Below are 23,342 nucleotides of genomic sequence, written 5' to 3' on the forward strand. Positions count from 1 at the left end.
AAGCGTGGGCGGGCAGGGCTGGCCCCGCGCGGTGCCCAGGCCACGGGAGGTCTTTCCTGACAGCTTAGCCAGGGTCACTCAGCTCAGAAGCAAAGCTGCTGAGCAGCTTACGCATATTACAAAACTGGCAGGCAGGCAACGCCTCTCACCTGCACCCACCACCTTGGCCCTATCTCAGGGCTGCTGCTCCGGGACTCGATGCCCCACAGCAGTCCAAGGGCACCCGAGGACCCAGATGGTGCCGGGGGCTGGGGGGCAAGAGGGGTGTACAGGCACTGCCACCTTCCCTTCGTGCTGGGACCTCCATGGGCAGCAATGCCACCACTGCTCGCCCCTCACTGGGCTGGGGGCAGCTGGCAGGAAAAGGGTTGGGGCCAGGCTTGGACAGTGCAGAGGGAAACTGATGCAAGGAGTGGTCTTTGACGAGGTGGCTGGGAACTGATGTGTCTCCTGAAGTCTCTCTTTCATGCTGTCGTCCCCACGTTGTTCCTCTGCTCTGGGGGTCCCAAGCAGTCAGCGCAGAGAGCATCTCCCAGAGCTGTGGCCGCGTGCTGTGCCGGAAAGCTGCTCCTGTGGCATGCTGGATACCGGTGCGTGATGACATGCGGGGGCACTGGGAGGACGGGCTAATGCCAAGGAACACAGAGTGCCCACAGTCGGGGTAATCCTGCTAAGAGGCTCTGAGGTCAGGCTGCGAGCATGGCAGAGCTCCCGTCACCTTCGAGGCTTGCACTGGACATGGGCGGCATTGTCCTGGAGAGTAGGACAGAGCTGGCTGCGGCTGGGGACGGCTGAGACCCAGCACAGGGTAGGAGTGGGCATGTGCCCACCCGACGACGTGCCTAGGTCTCGTTTCAGAAGACTGAGCACACGCGGGTGCTCTGGGCATGCCATCCTCCCTGCAGGATGCCTTGGGCCTGGAGCTCCCACGTGGGCTCTCCAGGCAGGGGCTCCACAGCTTTGCACCTTTGCAGCAGGACTAGGGGAAACGGGGCAGGGGCAGAGCTGCGGGAGGGAGCAGGGTTCCCAGGCACAAGCATGTCTGGGGGGTGGGGGGGGATCAACCTGTGTCCCCCCTGTGCCCTGCTGGCGTTGACACACGCTGTCACGTTCTGGCTGGGAGCAGGTGGGCAAAGGCCACTTTCCCTGAAATAGCCTCTTGCACCTAGGGCCAGTGTTGAATCACTGTGGCAACCCGCCGGCACGGTGCGGACTGACCTTCGGTGTAAAAACAAACAGCAAGGGAAAGCAGTGCTGCCAGGTGAGAAATTCACTTCCGTCTCATTGCCCCCACCCCTCTGCAACCCCAGCAGCCCCTGGGTCCTGTTCCTAGCTCTCGCTCAAGCACCCTTGTCCCCTCCTCAGTGCAGGCACCACCGCTGTGCAACGCTTCCCTGCCGTGCGTCCGGACCTGGCTACGTGCAGACCCCATGCGCTGGATGAGGCTGAGCTGGGCTGGGCTGTGCTGGGGAAGGGGCTGGCTGCGCAGACCCCTTTTGGGGCATGGGACCCATCTGAGGTGGGGGGCAGAATGCTTTGCAGCCCCCTGAGCTGCGACAGCCCCGACTCTCTGCTCGCCTTCTGCGCGGTGCCACAAAGGTGGCGTGTGACTTGACTTAGCCCCTGCAAGGACGTGCAGCCGTGATGGCGACTGGGGGGTGTATGCAAACAAAAATCACCGATGGGGGGCCCTCAAGGTGCTCTCTGCCCCCACCAGTGTGTGTTACCCTCACCCCTCCACCACCGGTACCCCAGGAACAGTCAGTGCAGTGGGAAAACTTCTGGGTGATGACTGGGAGGCTCAACTGCAGGCACCGGTGCTGCCAGAACTGCTGGGATGGGGCAGCCAGGCTACGGACCCTGCAACCAGGTGGCCAGGGAAGCTTCTGGGCTGGGAGAAGGCTGGGTGAGCCACAGACGTTGTGGCCAGATGAGGAGGGGAGACATCAGGGCAGCCCTGGGGGGATTGCTGGGCACCTCAGCGGCTCCCGGGATGGGGAGGCAGGCGGATTTCCAGGTGGCGAGGAGGGGCGCGTCCTCTGAAGCAGCTGAACTGCGCTCACTGCAAAGACCGGGGGGACGAAAGAGGTCGCGGAGCGTCGGCGCTGGAGGTAAGGTGATGCCAGGACGCAGCCTGCACCCAGCATCTCAGGGTCTTTGGGCAGAGACATAGGGCACTGCAACCCTCGGGAGGCCTGGGGAGAAAGGCTGGGTTTCCAGCTCTGCCCAGCTGCTCCCCCACAGTGGGACCCTGGTGGGAAGGGTAACGGGGGGGCTCCGCAGGCCAGGAGCGCCCCAGCTGCAGCCTCACGAAGCGGGCAAAGGTGGACAAGGCTCCTCGGCTGGAGGAAGAGCCCCCGCCCCGCTGCCCCATCCGCTGGGCCCCCTGCACCTCCGCGTAGGGGCCAGAGGAGCCTCCAGCCCCCCGTCCTCCCCAGGTGAGGTGCAATGCTGAGCCCTCGCTGTCTTGCTGGGAGGTGTCAGTTTGAGGTGTCGCCCTTCTGCCTGCTCCCTTCCTCGGGGGGTTGCCCTCTCCTGGCTGGGCTGGTAGGTGTTGGCACCCTGGCACACCGCCTCACCGGGGCCAGGTTGGGCGTTAGGGGTGTCGGCTGCTGGTGCCGCGTCCTACATGTGCATGTGCTCTGTGTGCAGGCGTGTGCTGTGCGTGCAACTGTGTGTTCATACATGCAAAAGCATGTGTGTGTGTGTGCTTCTGTGCACAAGTTTGCACAGATGCATGTGCTCAGGGGTGTCCGTGCACATGGCCCTCTGCTTGTCCCCGGTGTGCACACATTTGAGTGGCTGCACAGATGCGTGCAGGCTGCACTTGTGTAGAATCATTGAATAATTAAGGTTGGAAAAGCCCTCCAAGATCATCTGGTCCAACCATCCCCCTACCACCAATGTTCCCCACTAAACCACGTCCCTAAGCACCACCTCCAACTTTTCTGTGAACACCCCCAGGGACGGTGACTCCACCGCCTCCCTGGGCGGCCCGTTCCAACCCCTGACTGCTCTTTCTGAGAAGAAATGTCTCCTCGTTTCCAACCTAGGCCTCCCCTGGCACAACCTGAGGCACACGTGAAGGCATGTGGGTGCACACGCCTGATGTGTGTGAGCCATGCGTGTGCTCAGCCGCACATGCACACCTGCGACCACGCGTTTGCATTGGTGCATGTGTGTGTGCATGAACTTGTGTGTGCACGGACTCGTGTGCATTGCCGCACGTGCACACCGCCACATGTACACGCCTGCAACTGTGTGTTTGCATTGGTACGCGTGTGTGTGTGCACCGACTGGTGTGCGCAGACTCGTGTGCGTACAAACTTGTGTGCGTACAAACTTGTGTGTGCGCAGACGTGTGTGTGCATGGATTTGTGTGAGCACGGGCTTGTTTGTGCACAGATTCGTGTGTGCACGGACTCGTGTGCGCACGGACTCGTGTGCACGCAGGTACCGGCTTCACGGGGGGCGCGCAGGGCCGCCCTGCGGGGCCGTGCTCCTGCGGGGCGCGCCGGGGCCCCGCGCGTGTGCAAGCCCCGCGGCGGGCGCGCGTGCCCCGCGTGCGCGCGTGTGCACGATCCAGCCCGGGTTTTCGGAGCGGCTGGGACCGGCGTTGCTCCCGGCCGGGGTCTCCGTCCCGAGCGGGCTCGGCGCCGCCGCCGCCGCCCGACTTGGCGGAGCGGCTCCCCGGCGCCCCGCGACTTTTACCGGGACGCGCCGCCCCCCCGCGGGGCTCCGGCAACTCGCTCCGGCCGCCCGGGGAGGAGCGGGAGCGCGGCCGGGGAAGTGCTGGGGAAGGAGGGGGGTAGGGGCCGCCCCGTCCCGTCCCGAGCCCGGGACCCCCCTGGATGTGCCGCTGCTCGCCGGCCCCGAGCCGCAGCCGGGAGAAGGGGGAGCGTGGACCGGCGGGGGCCGCTCGGAGGTAGGAGCCGCCGGGGCCGTCGGGGGTGCTGGGGCCGCGGGCTCGGTTTGCTGGAGGTGCCGCGGGGCCGGACGGCGCCGGGTCCCCCGGGGGACCCCCGCCGGGCTCCCCGCACGGGGCACCGGGGGCGAGCCGGGGGGGGGTCGCACCGTGCTGGGGAGCGGCCGGGGCCGAGCCGGGCCGGGCGGTGCCGTGCGGCCAGCGGAGCTCCCCGGGCTCGCCGTGCTCCCCAACACGTCCAGGGGAGCTCGCACCCACTCCCGCGCCCTCGCGGCCCCACCGGGCTTCGTGCACCGGCTGGGAGGGCCCGCTTTGCCTGGCCACCCGAGCTCTGGGCGGCCCGAGCAGGGGATGCAGGGTTCCCGCGGCCCCGTCCGTGGGTGCTCTGCTGCTGCCCGGTCGAGGGCGTTGGGCTGAGAGCAGCGGCCGGGTGGAAGTTTCTGCCCCAGCCCGAGTGACGCAGCAGCTGCGGGAAGGTTCCAGGACGCGCAGGAACCACGAGCAGGGCCACCCGCATCGCTGCGGAGAGCTCCCGGCCAGCCGGAGCCTTCTTGCCCCGGGTGTGGTGGTGTACGTGGGGGGCTCCGCCAGCCGCCTTTTGGGCCTCTGCAGCCCCGGCAGGGCAAGGAAGGAGTTGGCTGGCCTGGCCCACACAGCTCGGAGAGTTCTGGGCGCCCTGGGCAAGGCTCCAAGGGGAGAAGTGTCTGGTGCTGAGCCAAGGGGGCGCAGGGGCTCCCCTGGCAGCCTGCCGGGCTGTGTGGGCAGCATCTCGCCGGGGTGAGGCCTGGGGACACCCTCTGGAGCCTCCCAGAACCCGCAGCAGAACACCCAGGCCCCGGCGCACTTGGGCTTCTGAGCCCTTGCCCCGCAGACCCTGGAGCATCACTTCTGCCCTCCCTGTGCGGCCCACAGAAGTGGCCAAGGAAGTGTCATGTGCCCGGGGAAACCCCTCTGGTTCTGCGGGGAGGGCAGAGCTGCTTTTTCACATCACTTGTGGAACACCCGGGGTCCTTGTCTGTGCACGTGCCGAACGTCCGTCAGTCCTCCCGCGCAAGGACCGCTGGTGGCTTCAGTACTCAGAGAGATGGGGCTCGGGGCAGGTGTGTTGGGTGGGCGACCTCAGCCCCAGGTCCCCCCGCAGCTAAGGACAGGCCTGAGCTCTCCGGCGGGTGGCTCCAGGCCTCACTGGTTGCCAGCCCTTTCGCCCCCGTGCTAAAGGCTCCGGGACCGCTGGGTTCAGGCGTTGTCTCTGCGTCAACCTCTGGCCGGGATCAGGAGTGCGGGGCTGGCGGAGGAGGCTGCCCAGGGCTGGGCATGGCGCAGAGGAGCGGGAGGGAACCAGCCTCCTCGTCTGCGTGAGAGGCACCTGAGCAGGACGTCGTGAGACTTGATCAGCCCAGCCTGCAGCTGAGCGTGAGCTGGCTGAACGTGTTTGGGCATAGGGCCACCTTTCTGGGGTTTAAGCAGAGCTCCCTGCAAGGCTGCCCACGTTTCTCCAAGCCCTCGGTGAGCCAGGGGTTCAGGGATGCTGAAGGCAGAGGAAATGTTTCTCCAGAGAACTGTGTTGTGGTGCCCTGGGTCAGGCCCTGCACACACAGATGAGGTCCAGATGGTCCCTAACCAGAATGGGGGGGACTCAGCGTGACAGCGACAGCCTGAGGGTTGGTTGCATCTCTCCTACGAGGACGGAGAGGCAGGCGGCTCGGTCTGAGTGGGGCTGGATGTCTGGGGCATTTGCAATGCCATGTTTGGAGTCTGGAAAACTAGAAGCTATTCCAGCCACAGCCAGGATCCTGTGCCCAGCTGCGGGGGCCCCGCCGGAGCAGCTGGACGCCCAGACACCAGAGTTTTCCCCCGCCCGGCTCTGTAGGATGTGTGCCCAAACCTGAGCTGATGGATGCAGCTTCCTGAGGGAGGAGAGCACTGGGTTTTGGTGCAGGGGCAGACTGGGGAGAAGGGAGGAGGGAGCAGACGGATGAAGTTTCTCCTTCGGAAACTCAGACCTGGGAAAACTTTTCACTGTGCGGCTCAGTCTGCTGTCTCCAGCCGAGGCAGGGGCTGCTTCTGTGGTGGACAGGGGATGATGGCAAAGGCACCTACTGTCCTTTCTGTGCTGTTGCGGGTGTCTGAAGCTGGTTTATTGATGCGTTTGTCCCTGCGTTGCGCTAGCTGGGTTGGCCCCTGCCCTCCCTTGAGCCTTTTCCAGTGCAAGTAGCATCGATGTCAGTCGTCAGGGCAAGGGGGGCAGCTGGAGGTTCAGACCCTGGGAAGGATCCACACCAGAACTCCCTGTGCCTGGCAGGACCCAGCAGCTCTGGAGCTGCCGAGGATCCTAGCACCTCTGAAGAGGGTGGCACATCCCTTGCAGGACCCCGTGCACACACACCCTCGTGCGTGTGCCAGCCCAGCTCCCGCCGTGTGCTTGAGCTCCCAGCAATGCTCATGAGTGGGCTCCGGAGGCCCCCAGGGCATGTGCTTGTCACCGTCTCCCTGGTTGCTCTGCAGGGGGGGTTGTGTCTCCCCTCCCCATACCAGGGTCTTTTCCGTCAAAAAGGTGAGCAGAAAATCGGGAGCCGGTTCGGAGCTGAAGGCCACCAGACCCCCGCGGCTGGTGTAGTTGGAGGGGGGGCAGTGAGCTGTGCTTGGCGGTGCTGGGGCTGGCTGAGATCTCCCCGGAGCAGGGAAGTTTCCATCTGGGGGTGTGCGTCAGCGTGGACACCTTGTGCCATGTGTTGTCGCGTCGGTGCAGCCTGGGAGGTGGGTGCTGAGCTTGGGCTTGGAGGGGATTTGCAGTTCACTTCTGGAGCGTGCGGAGAGTGGGTGGGCGGCTGGGCGGGAGCCACGAGGGCCCTTCCCGTGCAGAAGAGGGATGCTGTCAGGGACACACTGCATCTCGGAACGCCAGCCGCAGGGCCAGCTCGTTTTCCCTGGCCGGTGCGATTCTCCCCACCACTTCAGTGCGCTGTACAAGTGTGTACAGCCTTGCACATCCATACACCCGTACATGTAAGCAGCCTCGTATGTACACACACATATACATGCAGACGTATGTGCACCTATACACACATTCCCACACGTGATGTGGCTTTCACTAAAGGGTATTTGTGTTGATTTCTTGCCTGCCTTCTACAGCGGGCCTGTCCTTGTCTATCTCTACTGACGTACTGGAAGAGGGAATCCTCTAATGCCCAGTAGTTGGTCAGAATGAGAGTTCCTGCACCCAGAGCATTCCCTGGGGTATGTACGAGTCTGTGTGTCTGCACGCACACCCACGGATGCATGTATCGAGGGGCCTGTTTGTATATACCTGTACGTGTGTGCACATTTATCTACCTGGTCAGTCTCTTGTATCCCTGGGGCTGGAGTCTCTTTGTCTGCATGCCTCAGTTTCTCTTGATATCTTCTGGTGTTTATCAATTCCAGTGATGTGATAAATACCAAGGGTCCACTGGGTGGGTTCTTGGTAAGGACTGAGAAAAACCCCATCCTACAGAAATCCTTACAGGACCACAGCAACTGTACCCCCCTGTTCCCCATCCTTATGGCACATCAAAACCCTTCAGAAGCTGCAGAATAACAAGGCGAACAGCTGATAAAATAGCTGCCACAGATTGGGAACAAGCAGCAAAAACACAGAGTCAGGTTTCAGCTTTGCTGCATCCGGGTCTGAGACTCGTGTGTGTGTGTGTGTGTGTGTGTGTGCTTCCAGATGTAGTGCAAGCACACATCCATTTCCCACCCCTTCTCGAATTCCTGCCCCTGATCTTGGGGGGAGCAAAGCCCTGGCTGATGGCAGAGAGCGAGGCTCTGATCTGTGGGGTTGCCATGGGCAGAGCGGGGCTCTGCTCGAGGAACGGGAAGAGCAGGGGTCTGCGCCACTCACCTCCAACAGTGGCAGATACGCTGGGAGAGAAACATGCCCCAGCTTTTGGGTATGGCAGGAGGCCCCCCCCCCCCCCCCCAGCAGGGGTCTCCTGCTCCAAAGGAGTAACTTCTTAAATGCCCAAGTGCTGTGCTTACCTTACTCCACTGCTCAGCAAGCAGTTCTACAGCTTAAAGGGCACTGCTGTTGTGTATTTAATGCTTTAATGACTGCTGAAGATGTCCTGGACATCCTCCTGCCCCATTCTGAGGAATCCTGCAGAATGGAACTGTTGGGGTGGGAACAGGCTCGGTGTGAACTTCACTGGCTGCAGCAGGAGGACGGATGGCAGCGTGTCTGAGTGCCGGCCCTGTCCTACCTTCCCTCCCTGGGGAAGGCAAGGTTTCCTGTGCTGCTGCCCCTATTCTGGGGGTGTCCCTTAGTGTAACGCATGAGCGCTGTGGGCTGTGGGGTGATTCCCTGATGCTATGGGAAGGAGTTGTGCCTGGCAGGGTCTCTTACAGCTATGACTCAGAGCTGGGCTTTTATGGGTCCCACATGTTCAATTTTGCTGTTTCCCTCCAGCACTGGGAAGGGAAGGGGGAAGTATAAAAATTCCTTATAGCAGCTGCTGCCATGTCTGCACCCTCCTTACCCTCACCCCAAAACCTTGGCCCCACCCAGACCCCAGCCCAGTGAAGGCAGGGGCCAGGGAAGTGGCTTTATGGGAGCAATTTGCAGGGGCAGTACGCGCTGGGGGCCAAAGCAAACAACATACGAGCCCATGACAATTGCCTGCCTGCCCCAGGACCACCTATCAAGCGTCACCGCTCCTGCCCAGCTTGCTGTGGCTTCCTGACTTGCTCGGCTTGTGGTTGAGGGCCGGTAGCCCCTGTGTTACAGGGGAATGCGGAGCTGTGAGCTCCCACCTGCAGCCTTCCTCTGCTGCCTGCCTGTGCCCTGGGGTACAGCGGAGACTGGGCAGCCAGGGCTGCACCCCAGCTGGCCTCTCCTCCCAGAGCACACGTGTGTTAGCATGTGTTAACGTGTCTGGAGGCACGTCGGAGCATGATCAGGAATGGGTGTGGATGCATGTAGGAGTGAGGGGCTGGAGTTTTTGCACCCCCCCCCCCCCGGCACCCCCTCCATCCCTGAGAAATGACGTACGGGTGGTGGTGTACTGTGGCTTGCATAAGGCTGTGCTGCTGGAGGGATGGGTGGGCTGGGGAGGGACCTCTGGCCCTTTCTGAAAGTGGTGCAAAGGGCAGAGAAGAATTTTGGCATGGGATGGGGAGTGGGGATGTGTTACATTTTCTGAAGGCTAGAGAGGGAAAGAGGGAGAAATGAGCAGAGGATGTCCCACGTCTGTCCTGGCACAGATGCCTCTGCCCCTTTCCCTCCACACATGCGTAGCCTTTCCCCAGAGCTGGTTCCTTCTCTGCCTTATCTTCTCCAGGCGAAGGACCACCTTGGAATGAGCTTGGCAGCCCACACCAGCATGGGATCGCGACCCTGCATCGTCCCCTTTCAGACCCCCTGAACCTGAAGCAATGTGCTTTGTGGCAGCTGCGGTCCTGGGCAGATTAGCTGCCCCTTGCAGGGGTGTCTGGGCTCGCCCTAAAGGCCTGGCCTAACAGCGGGGTCGGATGCAGAGCAAGGCAGCTGAGCGGGAGGTCTGCACGTCGGTTTTGCTGGAGACAGAGATGAGAAAGCATGTGGGGCCAGGGGATGCAGCTCCCCCAGTGCAGACAAGCCTGGCCCTGGTTCAGTCCCAGAGCAGGGAAAAGGGGCTTCTTCCAGACGGGAATTTCACCCCATTTGCCCCACTGTCGATGGCATTCACCCATTTCCAGCAGCACAGTGGCACGTGGGAAGGCTGTGTGGCATGGAGGAGACGCAGTAGCTGGGGAGGAGCGCGTTAACCCTGCCAGATGCTGCCCTGGGAGGCATCTGGGACGTGTCCCCTTGGTCCTGGACTGTCGCTGGCACGAGGGAGTGTTGGCTCCCCGGCAGCCCTCTCTCTCCCAGCCTTGCTGCTGGCTTGTGTGTGCTGCAGCTCAGCCTGGCCCTCTGCCGCGTTCCCCTTCTGTGTCTGCAGAACTGCTCCGGTGGTGGCTCCATCTGAACTGCTGCCCCAGCGTGGGAGGGCAGATCTTAGGCCAGATCAATGTTTTTCATAAAACCCTCTAGGGTTAAACCAATTGGGCATGTGGCTGACCTCGAGGTCACAAGACAGCGGAGAGGAGGGCTGCAGGGTGCCGGCAAGGGCTCTGTGCCCACCCTGTCCCAGGGCTGGAGCCAACCTCGGGGGGGTGGGATGCCTAGCCCCTCTCCTGGGCCGTGCAGCGGTGATCTGGGGCATCTCCGTGCCTGAGGCCCCGCTGCTCTGCTGGAGCCCTCTGTCTGCCTCTCTCTGCTCTGGCCCTCCCTTGTTCTCTCACCCAGTGAAAGTTTGGGGTGACCGGGCCTGCAAACACGTGGCGGCTCCCCCTCAGCTGCCGTTGTGGCTCCCAACACGCACGCACGCACGGACAGACATGCACAAGCATGCGTGCAAGTGTGCGTGCAAACACATACATGTATGAGTGCTTGCACACAAGCACCTCCCTCAACCGTACACAGAAACAAAAATCCCTCCCTACATGTGCAAACGCAGATGGCCAAACCTGTGCGTTCATACAGGCAGACACACTTACAGGAGCACAGATGCCCCCACGCATACACACACAGAGCCCTCCCCCAGGCCCCCCACGCTGGGGGCTGTGCTGGGCGGGTTGATGGATTGTGCCACACACAGCTCAGCGCTGCGCTGCTGGTCTATCGGCTGGGATCTCGGCTGCATGGGCTAATCCAGCCCTGACATCACATTCCTCCACAGTGGGACTCCGGGGCTGTTAACCCTGCCAGGGCTGGGCCTGGGACAGGAGGTGCTGGGGTCGGTGCTGAGGCGCAGAGGGACGCCCACCACCCTCGTGTGCCGGGTTGGGTGGGAGCCCCCCCGGCCGCGGCGAGTGGTGCGGGCTGGGCGCCTTCTGCGCCTTGGCCCCCTGCGAGGTGAGAGCTAGGGGGGTCTGCCCTGCCGTGGGGCTACGGTGGGACACAACCCTCCTCCTCCTCCTCCTCTTCCTCCCCTCCTCTTGCCGCCGGGTTTCCTAAGGGTGTGTGATTGCCCTGCCTGTGTCTCTCCCTCCTTCCCCCGGGTCTGTGTCTGCTCCGCCACCCATCAGTGCAGGCATCCCGACTGTCATCCTGCGGTGCAAGCTCACCACGTCTCCCCTCCCTCTCTGCCTTATTCCCCCTTCTCTGTCTCCTTCCCACCCCCATTCCCCAGTGTCCTCAGCAAACTGGAGCCAGATGACAGATATCAGACGTGTTTGCAGGAAATAAAGAGGGGGGGTGGGTGGTGGTGGCCAGTCCGACCCCCTCCTGCGCGGCGTTTCTGCATCTGGAGCCAGCCCTGCTTCAACTGCTCCTGCTGCTGGCTGCGCTCCTTGTTTTCTTGGCAGAGAGGAGGAGGAATGTGTTTCAGTTTGAGTTTCTTGGCAGGAGGAGACCGAAGGAAGATTCCCCTCAATCCCGGCTGCGCCTGGCTCTCAAATTTATGCCCATAGGCTGCAACTTGGGTGGGCCGTGGCGGTGTGCGGCAGGCGGGGGAGGCAAGCGCGGTGGTGGGGGAGCCGCAGACCGGCGCCTATTGGCTCCCCGCGCCCCCGGCCCCCTCCAGCTTCCCCAGCTTGGAGGCCGCCAGGACGCAGGGAGCCCCTGCAGACGGGCTGTGGGGAGCATCCTGCAGCTGGGACCCACGGGCCCCGAGCACTTTCTCCCTTGCGTACCTCCCCGTGCCCCGTGCTGGTGATCAGCAGGGCGAACGTGGGGGATTGGAGAGAGCCGTGCCACTGCCATTGTGTCCGCCTGGCATCCGCCTGCCTCAAGTTGCCCCCAGTGGGGAGACCCTGGCCCTTGCCAGGCTGGGTCTGCTCTCCAAAGCCCTCCCTGCTGTCCAGGCCCAGGAAGGAGAGGGTGTCTTGTCATGGCAGGACCATGAGCCTCCTTCTGTACTTCGGGAATGGGGGTGATGGGGACCAGAACGCCACTGAGCCACTCCTAATTCTGCATGGTGGGTGCTGCAGGGGAGCAGAGAGGATGGTGCACGTGGCCTGGTAGCTATGGGGTGGGAGCAATGTGGCTCGTGCTGCGTGCCTGCATGTTCCCCACGTGTGGTGCTATGCTTTGTATGCATGTGCTCTGTGCGCCCACTTGCTCTGTGCATGCTTATGCAAACCTGTGCACACACGTATGTTGTCTGTGTGTGCCGTATGCGTGCACATGCAGCGCCGTGTGTGGTCCGTTGGACACGTGTTCTCTGGGCCTGTGTGTGCATAAGTATGTGTGTGCACTGTGTATTGCTCGGGTGCTGTGCGCATGGAGTTTGTGTGGCTGTCGCTCTGCACACGTGCGTACACATGATGTGTGTGCGTGTGTGTGCACGCGGGTGCAGGGCTCTAGCTGGTGCTGGGCCTGGCAGGGGCTGGCGCAGCAGGGTACAGCAGGCTGGACAAGGCTGACGGTGCACAAGGTAGATGGGATATCACAGAGGCTGTGGGTGAATTAACTGCTCTCCTGGAAGCGGTAGATGCTCCACAGATAGTGCCCCATCCTGCTGGGGCTCAGGAAGGGAGGAGCACTGTAGGTTAGGTCAGGCTGCATCCCCAGCCCAGGTGAGTGGGGAGGGGGCTGTAGGCTCACGGCCCAGGGCAGAGCCCACCATTCCATTGCTGCTGCAGCAGATGGCTGTGCCCACCTGGACAGCCATAGCCCTCCTCCCCGTTGGGCTGGAGTGACTGCATATAGTTACTGTGCTATACAGTGGCAACCTGCCTGCTCTCATACAGAGCATGGAGCTGGTGGGGTAAGACTCTGGATCTGGGGCAACCTGGGGTAGCCCGAGTGATGGTTCTTGGGAGGTGAAGGCAGGGAATATTGGCTTGGCTCAACACCAGACCCCCATCAGTTCCCAGCTCCACACAGGGGCTGGCTTGAGGAGGTCTCTTGAGCCCCCAGTGCTCTAAATTGTACCAGAAGGAGGCAAAGTGGTCCCCAGCGCTTCAGCTCGTCTCCCCAGCTGCAGGAGCCCCCAGAGATGCCAGGAGGGATCCAGGAGAGTTGTATCCCATGTGAGACCCAAGTGTTCTTCCATGCAGGCAGACGTCCAGAGACAAAGGTGGCACAGCTCTGCACGTGTACGTGTGTGTATGTACTTATATGCATACGTATTTGCAGTTATGTGTGAACACACTCATGTGTGCAGGTATCATGTGTGTAAGCATACATATTAGGTCTGCACATGCTTGTGTATCTGCACGTATGAGAATGAATGTGTAAGTGCTCTCACGTGCTCATGGCTACGTGTATCTGTGTATATATGTGGATGTATGTGTGTGCATACCTGCACGTGAGCCCTACAGATACATGCAAATGTGTGTTTGTGCACCTGTGTATGTGTCTGTGCACATGTGACTGTCTGTGTGCACGCACAAAGTGCTGGAGGCATCTGGGAGTCAAATTTTAATGAGGGACCTGTGAGCCCTCGCTTTGTTAAATGCTGTGGCCGGGGTAGGAGCAGCATGGGGGGTGTCCCCTAGAACTACTCCCTCAGTCTTTGCTGCAAGGGCTGGGTCCAGAAGGCAGGTAAGAGGCCCTCCCTCCTTCCCCCTCTCGTTCCTTTCCTACTCATCTCTCTTTCCTTTTCCTGCCCCCAGCACCACCACCTTCCTGGGTACTCCCACCCCCTATGCCTGCCCTGCTGCCCCCCCCCCCCTCCATTCTTCCTGGCTGACACTCTCACAAAGCCCCGAGACAAGCTTTCAAAGGGGCAACTCATGCGGAAGAATTGCTGCCCCCCTCACCCCTCGCATGCTCCAAATGCAACCCAGCACTTTCCCAGCAGGGTGAGGGGCTCCCACTCCCCCAGGCCCCTTGTTTGGGGCAATTCCCTTGGTCTCTCAAAGGGGGAGGCTGAGGATGCAGGAGGCCTTGTTCCCAGTGCCACCCACGAGTGCCTCTTCCTTCCAGAGCCTCTGTCCTTCACGCAAGCCCACGGGGGTCTTGGGGCAGGACAGTGACCGTGGGAAGGGACGGAGCTTTGGGCTGGGATCAGGGTGCAGAGGCCGAGGTCATGGGTGGAGGTCTGACTGCGGGCAGGGCCAGGCAGGGAGGCAGGTGGGAATGAGACCTGGGCACCAGGCGGAGACCCGCAAGCAGGGATGCGATCGTGGGCTGGGCTGAGCCCTGTAGGCAGGGGTGGGATGCGTGGGTGGGACAGGGCAGGGTTTTGACCTGCAGGCAGGGTGTGGACCCGCTGGCAAGGCAGGGCTGGGTGTAACCTGCAGACATGGCAGGGACCCATGAGCAGGGAAGAGCAGGATGCCAGCTCGGGTCCTTTGGCCAAGAATGGCTTTACCCGTCTGTGCCTTAGTTTCCTGTTTCGGCAGTTAGGGCTTGCAGTTTTTACATCTCTATGCAAGTTTGGCTGTGGATGTTTGTGCAGGTGTCTGGGTGCACAGACGTGTATTTCATCCCTTCTGCAACGGATGCTGTGCAGGCCTCGGGACACTTGCTCGGACAGGATGCTCTTCATATAGCACCAAGCATGAGGCCACCTTGCTAATTCAGTAACTGGGGATCCTTGTGATGTGGTGTGACCACAGGGCACCCTGCGGCAGTGTCACTGCTTGTGCCGGGCTGTCAAGGGTGGCCTTGTACTGGCCAGTGAACTGATTCCGTCAAGACAGTCTGAGAGAATTGGTGTTGCTCAGCCTGGAGAAGAGAAGGCTCTGGGGAGGCCTTATAGCGGCCTTCCAGTACCTAAAGGGGGATACAGAAAAGCTGGGGAGGGACCCCTTTATTGTGGAATGTAGCGATAAGATGAGGTAATGGCTTTAAATTACAAGAGCAGCACCCCCAGGCCCCAGGACATCCCTTTGCCGTGGGCTGGGTACAGAGGTCTGTGTCAGGACCTGGTGAGGTGGTGGGATAGCGGTGGCTAGCACCGAGTGCTGTGCGCTGCAGGCAGCTGGGTGCGGGGCCGTGGCAGGGAGACTTCAGCCCATGGGCAGGGTGCAGGTGGCCGTGGGCTGTGGGGAGACAGGGGCATGGGCCCCGGGGGGCTACGGCCATGGCAGGATGTGGCTGGTGGTCCTGCTGCCACGGCTGTGCGGCTCTGCAGCATCCCCTGCCTGGCACAAGTCTGCTCTGGCTGCCACACGGAGCCCATTAGGGTGCAGGGTGCGGGGCACTTGGAGGTGCAGGGCTCGTGGTCAGGCGGCCATCTGCCCACCGTTGTCATCCTCAGGCCCCGACCGGCACCGGCCCCTCGGTGAGGACCAGATGTGCTCCTGAGCCTGGCCAGGCCCCATTGCGACATGTTCAACCCTGTCAACTCCCCAACCAACGGCTACGCTGAGCGCTGCTGCCTGCGCCCCCTCCACGGACTGGCCACGGGTGCCCCAGGGCCGCAAGGTTGGTTGCAGCTCCCTCATCCTGGCCAGTGGCTGGGCCTGGGCAGTGCCTGGCATGAGCACGAGGGGCACCTGCCTTCGCTTTCAGTCTTTGGGTTCAGGGGCACTCCAGGGATTTCCTTTTCCCCTTGTGCCCTCCACCCTAATATGTCTTCCTGTCTGTCTTCTCCTTCCCACCAGGACTTGATTTCCCCTTATGCCACCAGTCAAACCTCATGAGTGGTCACCATGGCTATGGGCTGGTGCCAGGAACCGAGCACCCAGGTGGTGGTGATGGTAAGTTTCTCATCTAGGGGGGGTGTGGGACAGGTAGAGGTTTAACGAGGAGTTTACCAGGAGTGCAGATGTGTGTGCTGAAAGGGTCAGACAGTGTTGGGGACAGTGATTATAGAGGAGGAGGCTGCTGGGGCTTCAGGTACCTTTCCTGGAAGAGTGGCACCTGTGTGAACAGGAAAATTTGTGATGGCTCACACAGGGGCAGGGGTTGGCCAAGGGGATCAGGCGCTTTTCTTGGTGGTATCGGTTGTAGAAGGAAGTAGGTGTGTGTCAAGGGTTTCAGGTACCCCCTAGGAACATTGATGTCCTAGGGAGGAAGGGGGGATACTTTTGTGCTTTGTCGTAATCTAGAGCCAGCAACCAGCACACTCAGGGGACTCCTCCAGTCTCCAAAGAACTGTGCTTGTGTCCTTGGGGGGTGGCTTCAGCCTTCTAGGACCCATGCTAAGAGGATTGCCCCCCACTCTCTGCTGCCGTCCCAGGCTCATGGTTCTCAACAACCCGCGGTGCAGGCAAGCTGGGCAAGAAGCGGACACTGTCCATCTCACCCCTGTCAGACTCTAGTGTTGACCTGCAGACGGTAATCCGCACCTCACCCAACTCCCTCGTTGCGTTCATCAACTCCCGTTGCGCCTCCACCAGCAGCTCCTATGGCCACCTCTCCATCAGCACCATCAGGTGGGCACCAGAGTTCAACCCTGTTGGCATGCACACAGCCTCTCAGTATGGCAGCCTGAATGCTGATGCCCAGTTTGGGGAGTGCGTGGGACCAGGGCCAAGGAAGGTGGGAACAGTTAGCCCAGAGTGGGAGGGCAAGGGGGGCTGGCGGGATAGGGCAGGAGTGGCTGGGAACTCAGACGCCTCGGATCCTCATCTCAAAAGGACTAAATTTCTCTCCTCTGCTGGTGTCGTCTGCTCATCATCTTGCTTTTTGCAGTCCGTCACTGGGGTACCAGAGTCCACCAGGGCAGCCAAAGGGCCAAGGGCACCTGTTCAGCCACACCCCCCCCCTGCCACCATGTGCCTCCCACGAACACCTGTCGACCCGCCCAGGGCTCCTGCACCACGCACCAACTCGTGGGACCCTCAAACACTGCCAGGTAAGCGGTCCCCAGGGGATGCCTTGCATCCTGCGTAAGGGGTAGCCAGTGGGCATCCCAGTGCTGACTGCTTTCCAATTTCCCCCATCATGGTAGCAGCTAAAGTTGGAGAGGAGCCTGAGCAGCCCTCTGACAGCCAAACACCCGGAGGAGAGATCCGAAGGTGACATCTCCAGCCCAGCCTCCACAGGCACCCAGGTACTCCCCAGGCCTTGGGAACCCCCTACGTCGCAAGGGGTCTACGCTCTTCCTCCATGCCACTCCCGGTAACAGGGAACACAGAGAGTCATGTCTGGGAGTGCTCACCTGGCTCTGCACCCCCAGGACCCCTTGTTGGGAATGCTTGACGTTCGGGAAGATCTGGAGAAAGAGGATGGGAAACCTGAGTCCGAGACCGTCTATGAAACTAATTGCTACTGGGATGGCTGTGCCAAAGAATTTGACACTCAGGAGCAGCTGGTGCATGTGAGTTAGGTCCTGCCTGGGCATCCCCCGTCCCAGAACCTGTGCCAAGGCTACTGGCTGACATCCCGCTGTGTCAACCCATCGCTCCTTCTCAGACTGTCCTATGCTGGGACAACCCCCCCACCCCGCAGCCCCCACCAGCTCAAGAACTCACCACATGGGTGAGTGATGAAAGTCGCTTCTAGGGAGGGAGGGAGATGCATCCTCCTCTTCCCTGTGGGCAAGTTTTTCATGGTCCTCCCATACCCTAGGGAAAACAACCAGTCTGGCCTTCCTCACCCCTGGGTTAGCTCTTCTGAACTACTAGTGCATCCAGACTTCCTCCTTTGCTCTCTGTGTCTCCCTCCAGACAGTCCAAATCTCCTATATCACCTTGACCACCCCTCCTCACCATCTTGACCCCTATGTCTTGTCTTGGTCCTCCCAAAATAAACCCCCATCTCCAGTATCCCCTACCTCCTCCAGACAGCATCTGACCATTCTGTATTCCTGTAGTGTCCTGAGTCTCCACCAGCCACCCCAGTCCCTCTATATCACATTTCTCTTATGATACTCTCTTAAGATATCTGTATCCCCCTGACCCTTCATGCCCTCCCCAACGCCCCCAGTGATTCCCTTCTCTCCCCAGCACATCAACAACGAGCATATCCACGGGGAGAAGAAAGAGTTTGTATGCCACTGGGCAGCATGTTCCCGGGAGCAGAGGCCCTTCAAGGCTCAGTACATGCTGGTGGTACACATGCGACGTCACACAGGCGAGAAACCTCACAAATGCACGGTGAGATGGAACGGGCCTTTGCGAAGCCTGGGCTAAGCTTGCATCAGGCAAAGCTCAGGGCAGGGTGCAGGCTGGCCCAAGCTGGTGTATGGCATTGAGGGGGATATGTGGTGGGGAAAACGAGGTGGGACGGACAGGGTGGTCAGGAGTATGGTAGCATGTGATAGAATATGTTTATGTGTGGCAGGCCAGAGCCCCTGTGATCAATGGCATGGCACGACGCACATGAGATAAAGGGGTATTTAGCAGGTGGGGTACACCACGGGTAAGCAGCCAGTGCATAGCGAGGTGGCTTGACAGAGGCCAGAAGGGTAAAGGGCTGTGCAGTGGCCTCAGGACATACACCTGCAGGAGTGCAGGTGTGGGAGGTGTGATAAGTGTCTGTGGCAGGTGTGCTGTGGGCATGGAGCGTGGGGGTGATGTGGTACTGGGTCTGTTGAAGGTGTGTGGCATGTTTTACTCTGCTTGCCTGCACAGTTCGAGGGCTGCAACAAAGCCTACTCACGCCTGGAAAACCTCAAGACACATCTGCGCTCACACACGGGTGAGAAACCTTACGTGTGTGAACACGAGGGTTGTAACAAGGCCTTCTCCAATGCTTCTGACCGAGCCAAACATCAAAACCGCACCCACTCCAATGAGGTACAAAGCCATCTGGGGCTCTTTGCACCCCCTGGGGCTCCCCTTGTACTACTCTATTAGTCCTGTACCTTGCATCCCTAGGTCTTTTTCTCTGTGCCCCAACTCCCTCCTTGCCTGCTCTAATAAAGCATGCACCCCCTGTTCCCCTCCTACCTCACTTGCACTCCCACCAGGGTCCCTTTACCCTTGCCCTACTTCTGGGGAGCACCGTCCTTGCATTCTTCCTCAGAGCTCCTTAGGACCTCCTTCAAGGTTCTCCTGTAGCACCTGACATGCCCCCCTCCAAGGAGATTCAGCTTCTTTGACAAATTCCCACCCTCTCTTCCTTCAGCTCTCAGGTCTGCTGGAGGGACTGGGAGGAGTCACTGGTTTATAGAATAGAATAGAACAGAACAGAACAGAACAGAACAGAACAGAATAGAATAGAATAGAATAGTTCAGTTGGAAGGGACCTACAGAGATGATCTAGTCCAACTGAGTTAACCTCCACCATGCCTACCTTTCTTCCCTGGCAGAAGCCCTATGTGTGCAAGATCCCGGGCTGCACCAAGCGCTACACAGACCCCAGTTCCCTGCGCAAACATGTGAAGACCGTGCACGGCCCTGATGCCCATGTCACTAAGAAGCACCGAGGTGATGTGGTGCCAGGCCGTGTACTGCCAGCTTCCAGTGGCCCCCCAGACATGAAGCAGGAGAAAGACACAAATGGCCCCAGTGAGGCCCGGAAGGATGACAGCAAGCTTTTGGTGCCTGACTTGGCCTCGGTAAGGAGCTGGGGATGTGGTGACGGAGGGAGGCCTGGACAGGACTGTTGGAGGAGTCGGTTTGCATGGTAGGGAAGACATCTCCAGATCTGGCAGGGTGGGGGTTCCCAATCTGCATTAAGTTTGTAGTGGATATACGACTCCCCTTTTTCCTTGGTTAATATTGTGGGTTCCCCCCAGAAGCCGCAGCCCAGCCCAGGTGGGCAGTCATCATGCAGCAGTGACCACTCCCCTCTCGGCAGCACCACCAACAACGACAGTGGGGTGGAGATGACGGGCAATGCAGGCGGGAGCTACGAGGATCTGTCCACATTGGAGGATGTGGTGCCTGGTGAGACCATGGGCACCTCAGGGCTCACGGCCCTCCACAAGCTAGAGAATCTTCGCATTGACAAACTGAAGCAGATGAGGAAACCATCAGCTACCAAGGGCCTGAATTTGCCAGTCATCTCGGGAGCCGGTGAGACTGTGGTTCCCTCCCACCTGGATGTGGGGCCAGCCTTGCGGGCACTGTGTCGAGGGAGGTCTGGTTTGCAGCCAGAGAGGTGGTGGACCCTCACATCTGGGGCTCTACCCCATCCTTTACCCTTCTTTGCTGCTACCATTTGAATCCACTTCCCATCCTAGCAGGCGCTAGGCATGGAAGAGGCCATATCCTACTACTGGAGATGGCTGCCTGTTCCTCTTCTGGGTGCCCCAGTGTAACTCCTCTTCTCTTTTCAGGCCTGCCTGGGGAGGTGCCTGGGATCTCTGTGCCACCGCCAGCTGCCTCGCACCGCCGCATCACAGAGCTGTCAGCATCAGAGATGGGCATGCCGCTGAACGAGCGCCGGAGCAGTGCCACCAGTACTGTAAGCTCAGCCTACACCGTCAGCCGGCGCTCTTCTGTGGCGTCCCCATACCTGGCTGGACCATGTCTGGGTGGTGAGGCAGGGACAATGCCTGGTGGGGCATGCCTGGCAAATGGCTATGACCCCATCTCTCCGGATGAGTCGCGACGCTCCAGCGATGCCAGTCACTGTGGAGGGTTGCCAGGCATGGGCAGCCTCACACCAGCCCAGCGCTATCGTCTCAAAGCCAAATACGCCGCAGCCACGGGTGCCCCCCCGCCAACCCCACTGCCCAGCACAGAGCGGGTGGGCATGGGTGGCCACAGCGGCTTACCTGGGGACTACCTCAAGCCAACAATGCCCCCCTTCCTCGTGAATGGTTTGTTGAGAAGGCACGGTTCCAATGACTACCCTGGCTATGCAGGCAGCATTCACCCTCACCTAGTGCCTGGGAACGGTGTGCGGCGGGCCAGCGACCCTGCCCGGACAGCAGCCAACCCTCATGCTGTACCCAAGGTGCATCGTTTTAAGAGCATGGGTAACGTGAATGTGCCAGGGGCAGGCAGAGCTGTCCTGCAGCCCTTGGGTGGTTCTGATGCTAACCTTCGGCGCTATGTCTTCTCTCCACGCCCACCCAGCATCAGTGAAAATGTCTTCCTGGAAAGTGTGAGCATTGAGGGCCCTGGCCCAGGCACAGAGTCTGGCGTGCTAGAAATGGATGAGTATTCGAACTACCTGGAGGAAAGCTTCCCATGCCAGGGGACAGGTGTGGAGCTCCAGTGTGAAGGACTGTATGGCAGTGCTCACCGGACCATGGGGGGTATGCAACTGAACCCAGGTGGGCACGGGGATATGGAAGAGGAATTGCTTCAGTCTGAGTTCTCCCTCCCTCAGTGCCAGATGAACCAGCATTTTTCGAGCATGTGTGCTGGCAGTGGGACCATGTCAGCTCCTTGGGAGGAACCTCACCAAGGCAATCTGGAGATGAGTTCCGGGCAGCCAAGTGTGAGTGCCTCTGCTACTGCCATGTCTGGGGCACACTGTCACCATCAAAGTACTCAGTACCCACTACCCAGTTCTTGTGTGCAGCAACCCAAACTTGTGAGCTCGTGTCAGGACAGTGGATTTTCTGAGGGGCACCGGCTTAACCGACTGCAGATCAAATCAGAGCAGTGTTACTCATCACCTGCCCCACCACTTGGTCCCTGCCAGAACGTCAAACCTACTGGGCCCACACAGCCTCCTGTGTCATTTGGCCAAGCCATGAATGCAGTATCCAGTGGTTATCGGTCTGAGGAACGGGCACCTGTCAGCTACATGGGCATGTTGAGCCCGGGGGGTAGAAGAGCCCACACCCCCACCTTGCAGGCCAAAGAAGTGATGGTCCGTAGCTATGTGCAGGCCCAGCAGGCTCTGATGTGGGGTGAACAGTTACCCTCCAAGGGCGGGGAGGCTGGCATGGGGGTGGGCAGTGAACCTGGGCAGTACCATGCCATGCAAGCACCACTGTACCTCAGCCCCAAATACTCTGGTTACCAAGCCAAGCCAGATCACCTGCAGGGTCTGGCAGAGACCCACCACCTCCTAAACCCCCAGTGCTTCAACCCTGAGATGGTGCCACACCCACCTGGTGGCCCTAAACCACCAGGTCACCAAAACAGCCTCGACTATGTAGGCAATCTGGCTGAGCCAAATCACTCCTATGAGGGAGTGGAAGCCAGCTCCCGGCGAATGCTTCGCTTGCCCCCTGTCCGCCCCACACCTGAAGGGCCCAGCAATACCCTGCTATATTACCCAGGCCAGGGCACACACCTGCAGGTGGGCAAAGGTGGGCATAAGCTGCTGGATCAAACAGCAGCAAGCTGCGGGGGTCCTGGGCATTACGGTGGGAGTTCAGAAAGCCTCAAGGGTAGCTCATATTACTACCTAGATTCAGGGGAGCAGGTGTCCAACAGCCTGGACTCGCTGGACCTGGAGAACACGCACCTTGACTTTGCTGCCATTGTGGAAGATTCAGAGACACCTGCACTGCTGCCTGGATCACCAAGCCCTGCTGGTGGCCTCCTGCTTCCATCACCTGGTGGTGCCAACATGGCTGTGGGTGACATGAGCTCTATGTTGAGCACTCTGGCAGGGGAGAGCCATTTCCTCAACTCCCTGTCCTAACTAGGAGGTACCAACTTTCAGGTGGGCATGTCTGCAACCGAGGGGTTGCCCTCCCGCCCAAGAGGCATGGAATCCCCCCAGTGCCTCAGGTTTATGCCTGGGGGTTAGGGTGGGGAAGTGGGGAGAAACACCCCTCCAGTCTTTCCCTTGTCCGGTCTGTGGGTGTAAGGCACAGGGGAGGGATGTTGCTGGGTCCCAGACACAGCTGCAACCCCGGTCATGTCAGTCACCTCTGGAGTTGGGGAACTGTTTTTACTGAGTCCTTCTATTTCAGTTCCACCTTTCTCTGCATCTTCTGGCCCTGTGGACAAGGTGGTCCTGTGCAGTCATAATGTTGAAACCAAAGAGTTCTATGCTCCCCATCCCTGCAGGCAGCCCCCCTCCCTATGTTCCCATTGCCCCCTTATATTCCAATCTTTTTGTGACTCCCCCTCCACCCCCTCTTGCTTGGCAAGTTCCCCTCCCACCCCTCATCCCCCCCCTTTCTCCTGTCTTGCTCAAGGATGGGAGAAGGGGCAGGCAATTCATCATAAGGATGGGGCGTGTGTGTGTATGTGTGGGGGGGGTGGGCTCAGGATGCCTGGTGCTGCCTGTGCTACTCTGTACATAGTGTGCATATGTGTATGTCTTTGTCTCCCCTGTGGGTATTACCCCATTTTTTTCATTTGTTTGAAAAACAGCAGTTCCCCCTGTCCCCATTAAACCCTTTCTCAGGGGAGCGTGAGATGTGTGCCTCTTTATCCCTGCAGTCAGGCTCCAAGCTTGACCCATGTGCTAGGTGCTTTACAGCTCTCTCCGGCGCCCCTTTCCCTCCGCTGGGACCACAACCAACTTGTACCAAACCCTGTAGAAGCGTTTTGGAGTGGGGTCCCAGCCATAGCGTGTGCTGCACAGGCCATCCACACAGCAGTTCTCACTGCAGGGCTGCGGGGAGGAAAGGGCAGTGCTGCTCTAAGTTGCACACCTGTTGGCATCATGCAAAAGCATCAGCAGAAGCACACCAAGACCCACACACAC

General features: G+C 60.2%; 1 protein-coding gene across 5 annotated transcripts; it reads left to right on the forward strand.

Moving 5' to 3' along the window:
• Positions 1 to 3,347: 3,347 nt before the first annotated feature.
• Positions 3,348 to 23,044, forward strand: GLI1 (GLI family zinc finger 1). 5 transcript variants are annotated; one of them, XM_083814366.1, is made up of 12 exons: positions 3,348 to 3,925; positions 15,139 to 15,305; positions 15,485 to 15,580; positions 16,063 to 16,258; positions 16,518 to 16,680; positions 16,777 to 16,878; positions 17,005 to 17,145; positions 17,774 to 17,923; positions 18,401 to 18,565; positions 19,081 to 19,329; positions 19,513 to 19,789; positions 20,053 to 23,044. In XM_083814366.1, exons 2-12 carry the CDS (start codon positions 15,209 to 15,211, stop codon positions 22,323 to 22,325), a joined length of 3,909 nt encoding a protein of 1,302 aa, XP_083670492.1. In that variant the 5' UTR covers positions 3,348 to 3,925; positions 15,139 to 15,208; the 3' UTR covers positions 22,326 to 23,044. The 5 variants fall into 5 exon arrangements, with proteins under 5 accessions (XP_083670492.1, XP_083670491.1, XP_083670493.1 ...); XM_083814365.1 differs by having other exon boundaries at positions 16,780 to 16,878; positions 19,510 to 19,789; XM_083814367.1 differs by having other exon boundaries at positions 16,093 to 16,258; positions 19,510 to 19,789.
• The last annotated feature ends 298 nt before the right edge of the window (positions 23,045 to 23,342 follow it).

The sequence above is a fragment of the Anser anser genome, assembly GCF_964211835.1.
Source record: "Anser anser genome assembly, chromosome: 30".
Taxonomy (NCBI): domain Eukaryota; kingdom Metazoa; phylum Chordata; class Aves; order Anseriformes; family Anatidae; genus Anser; species Anser anser.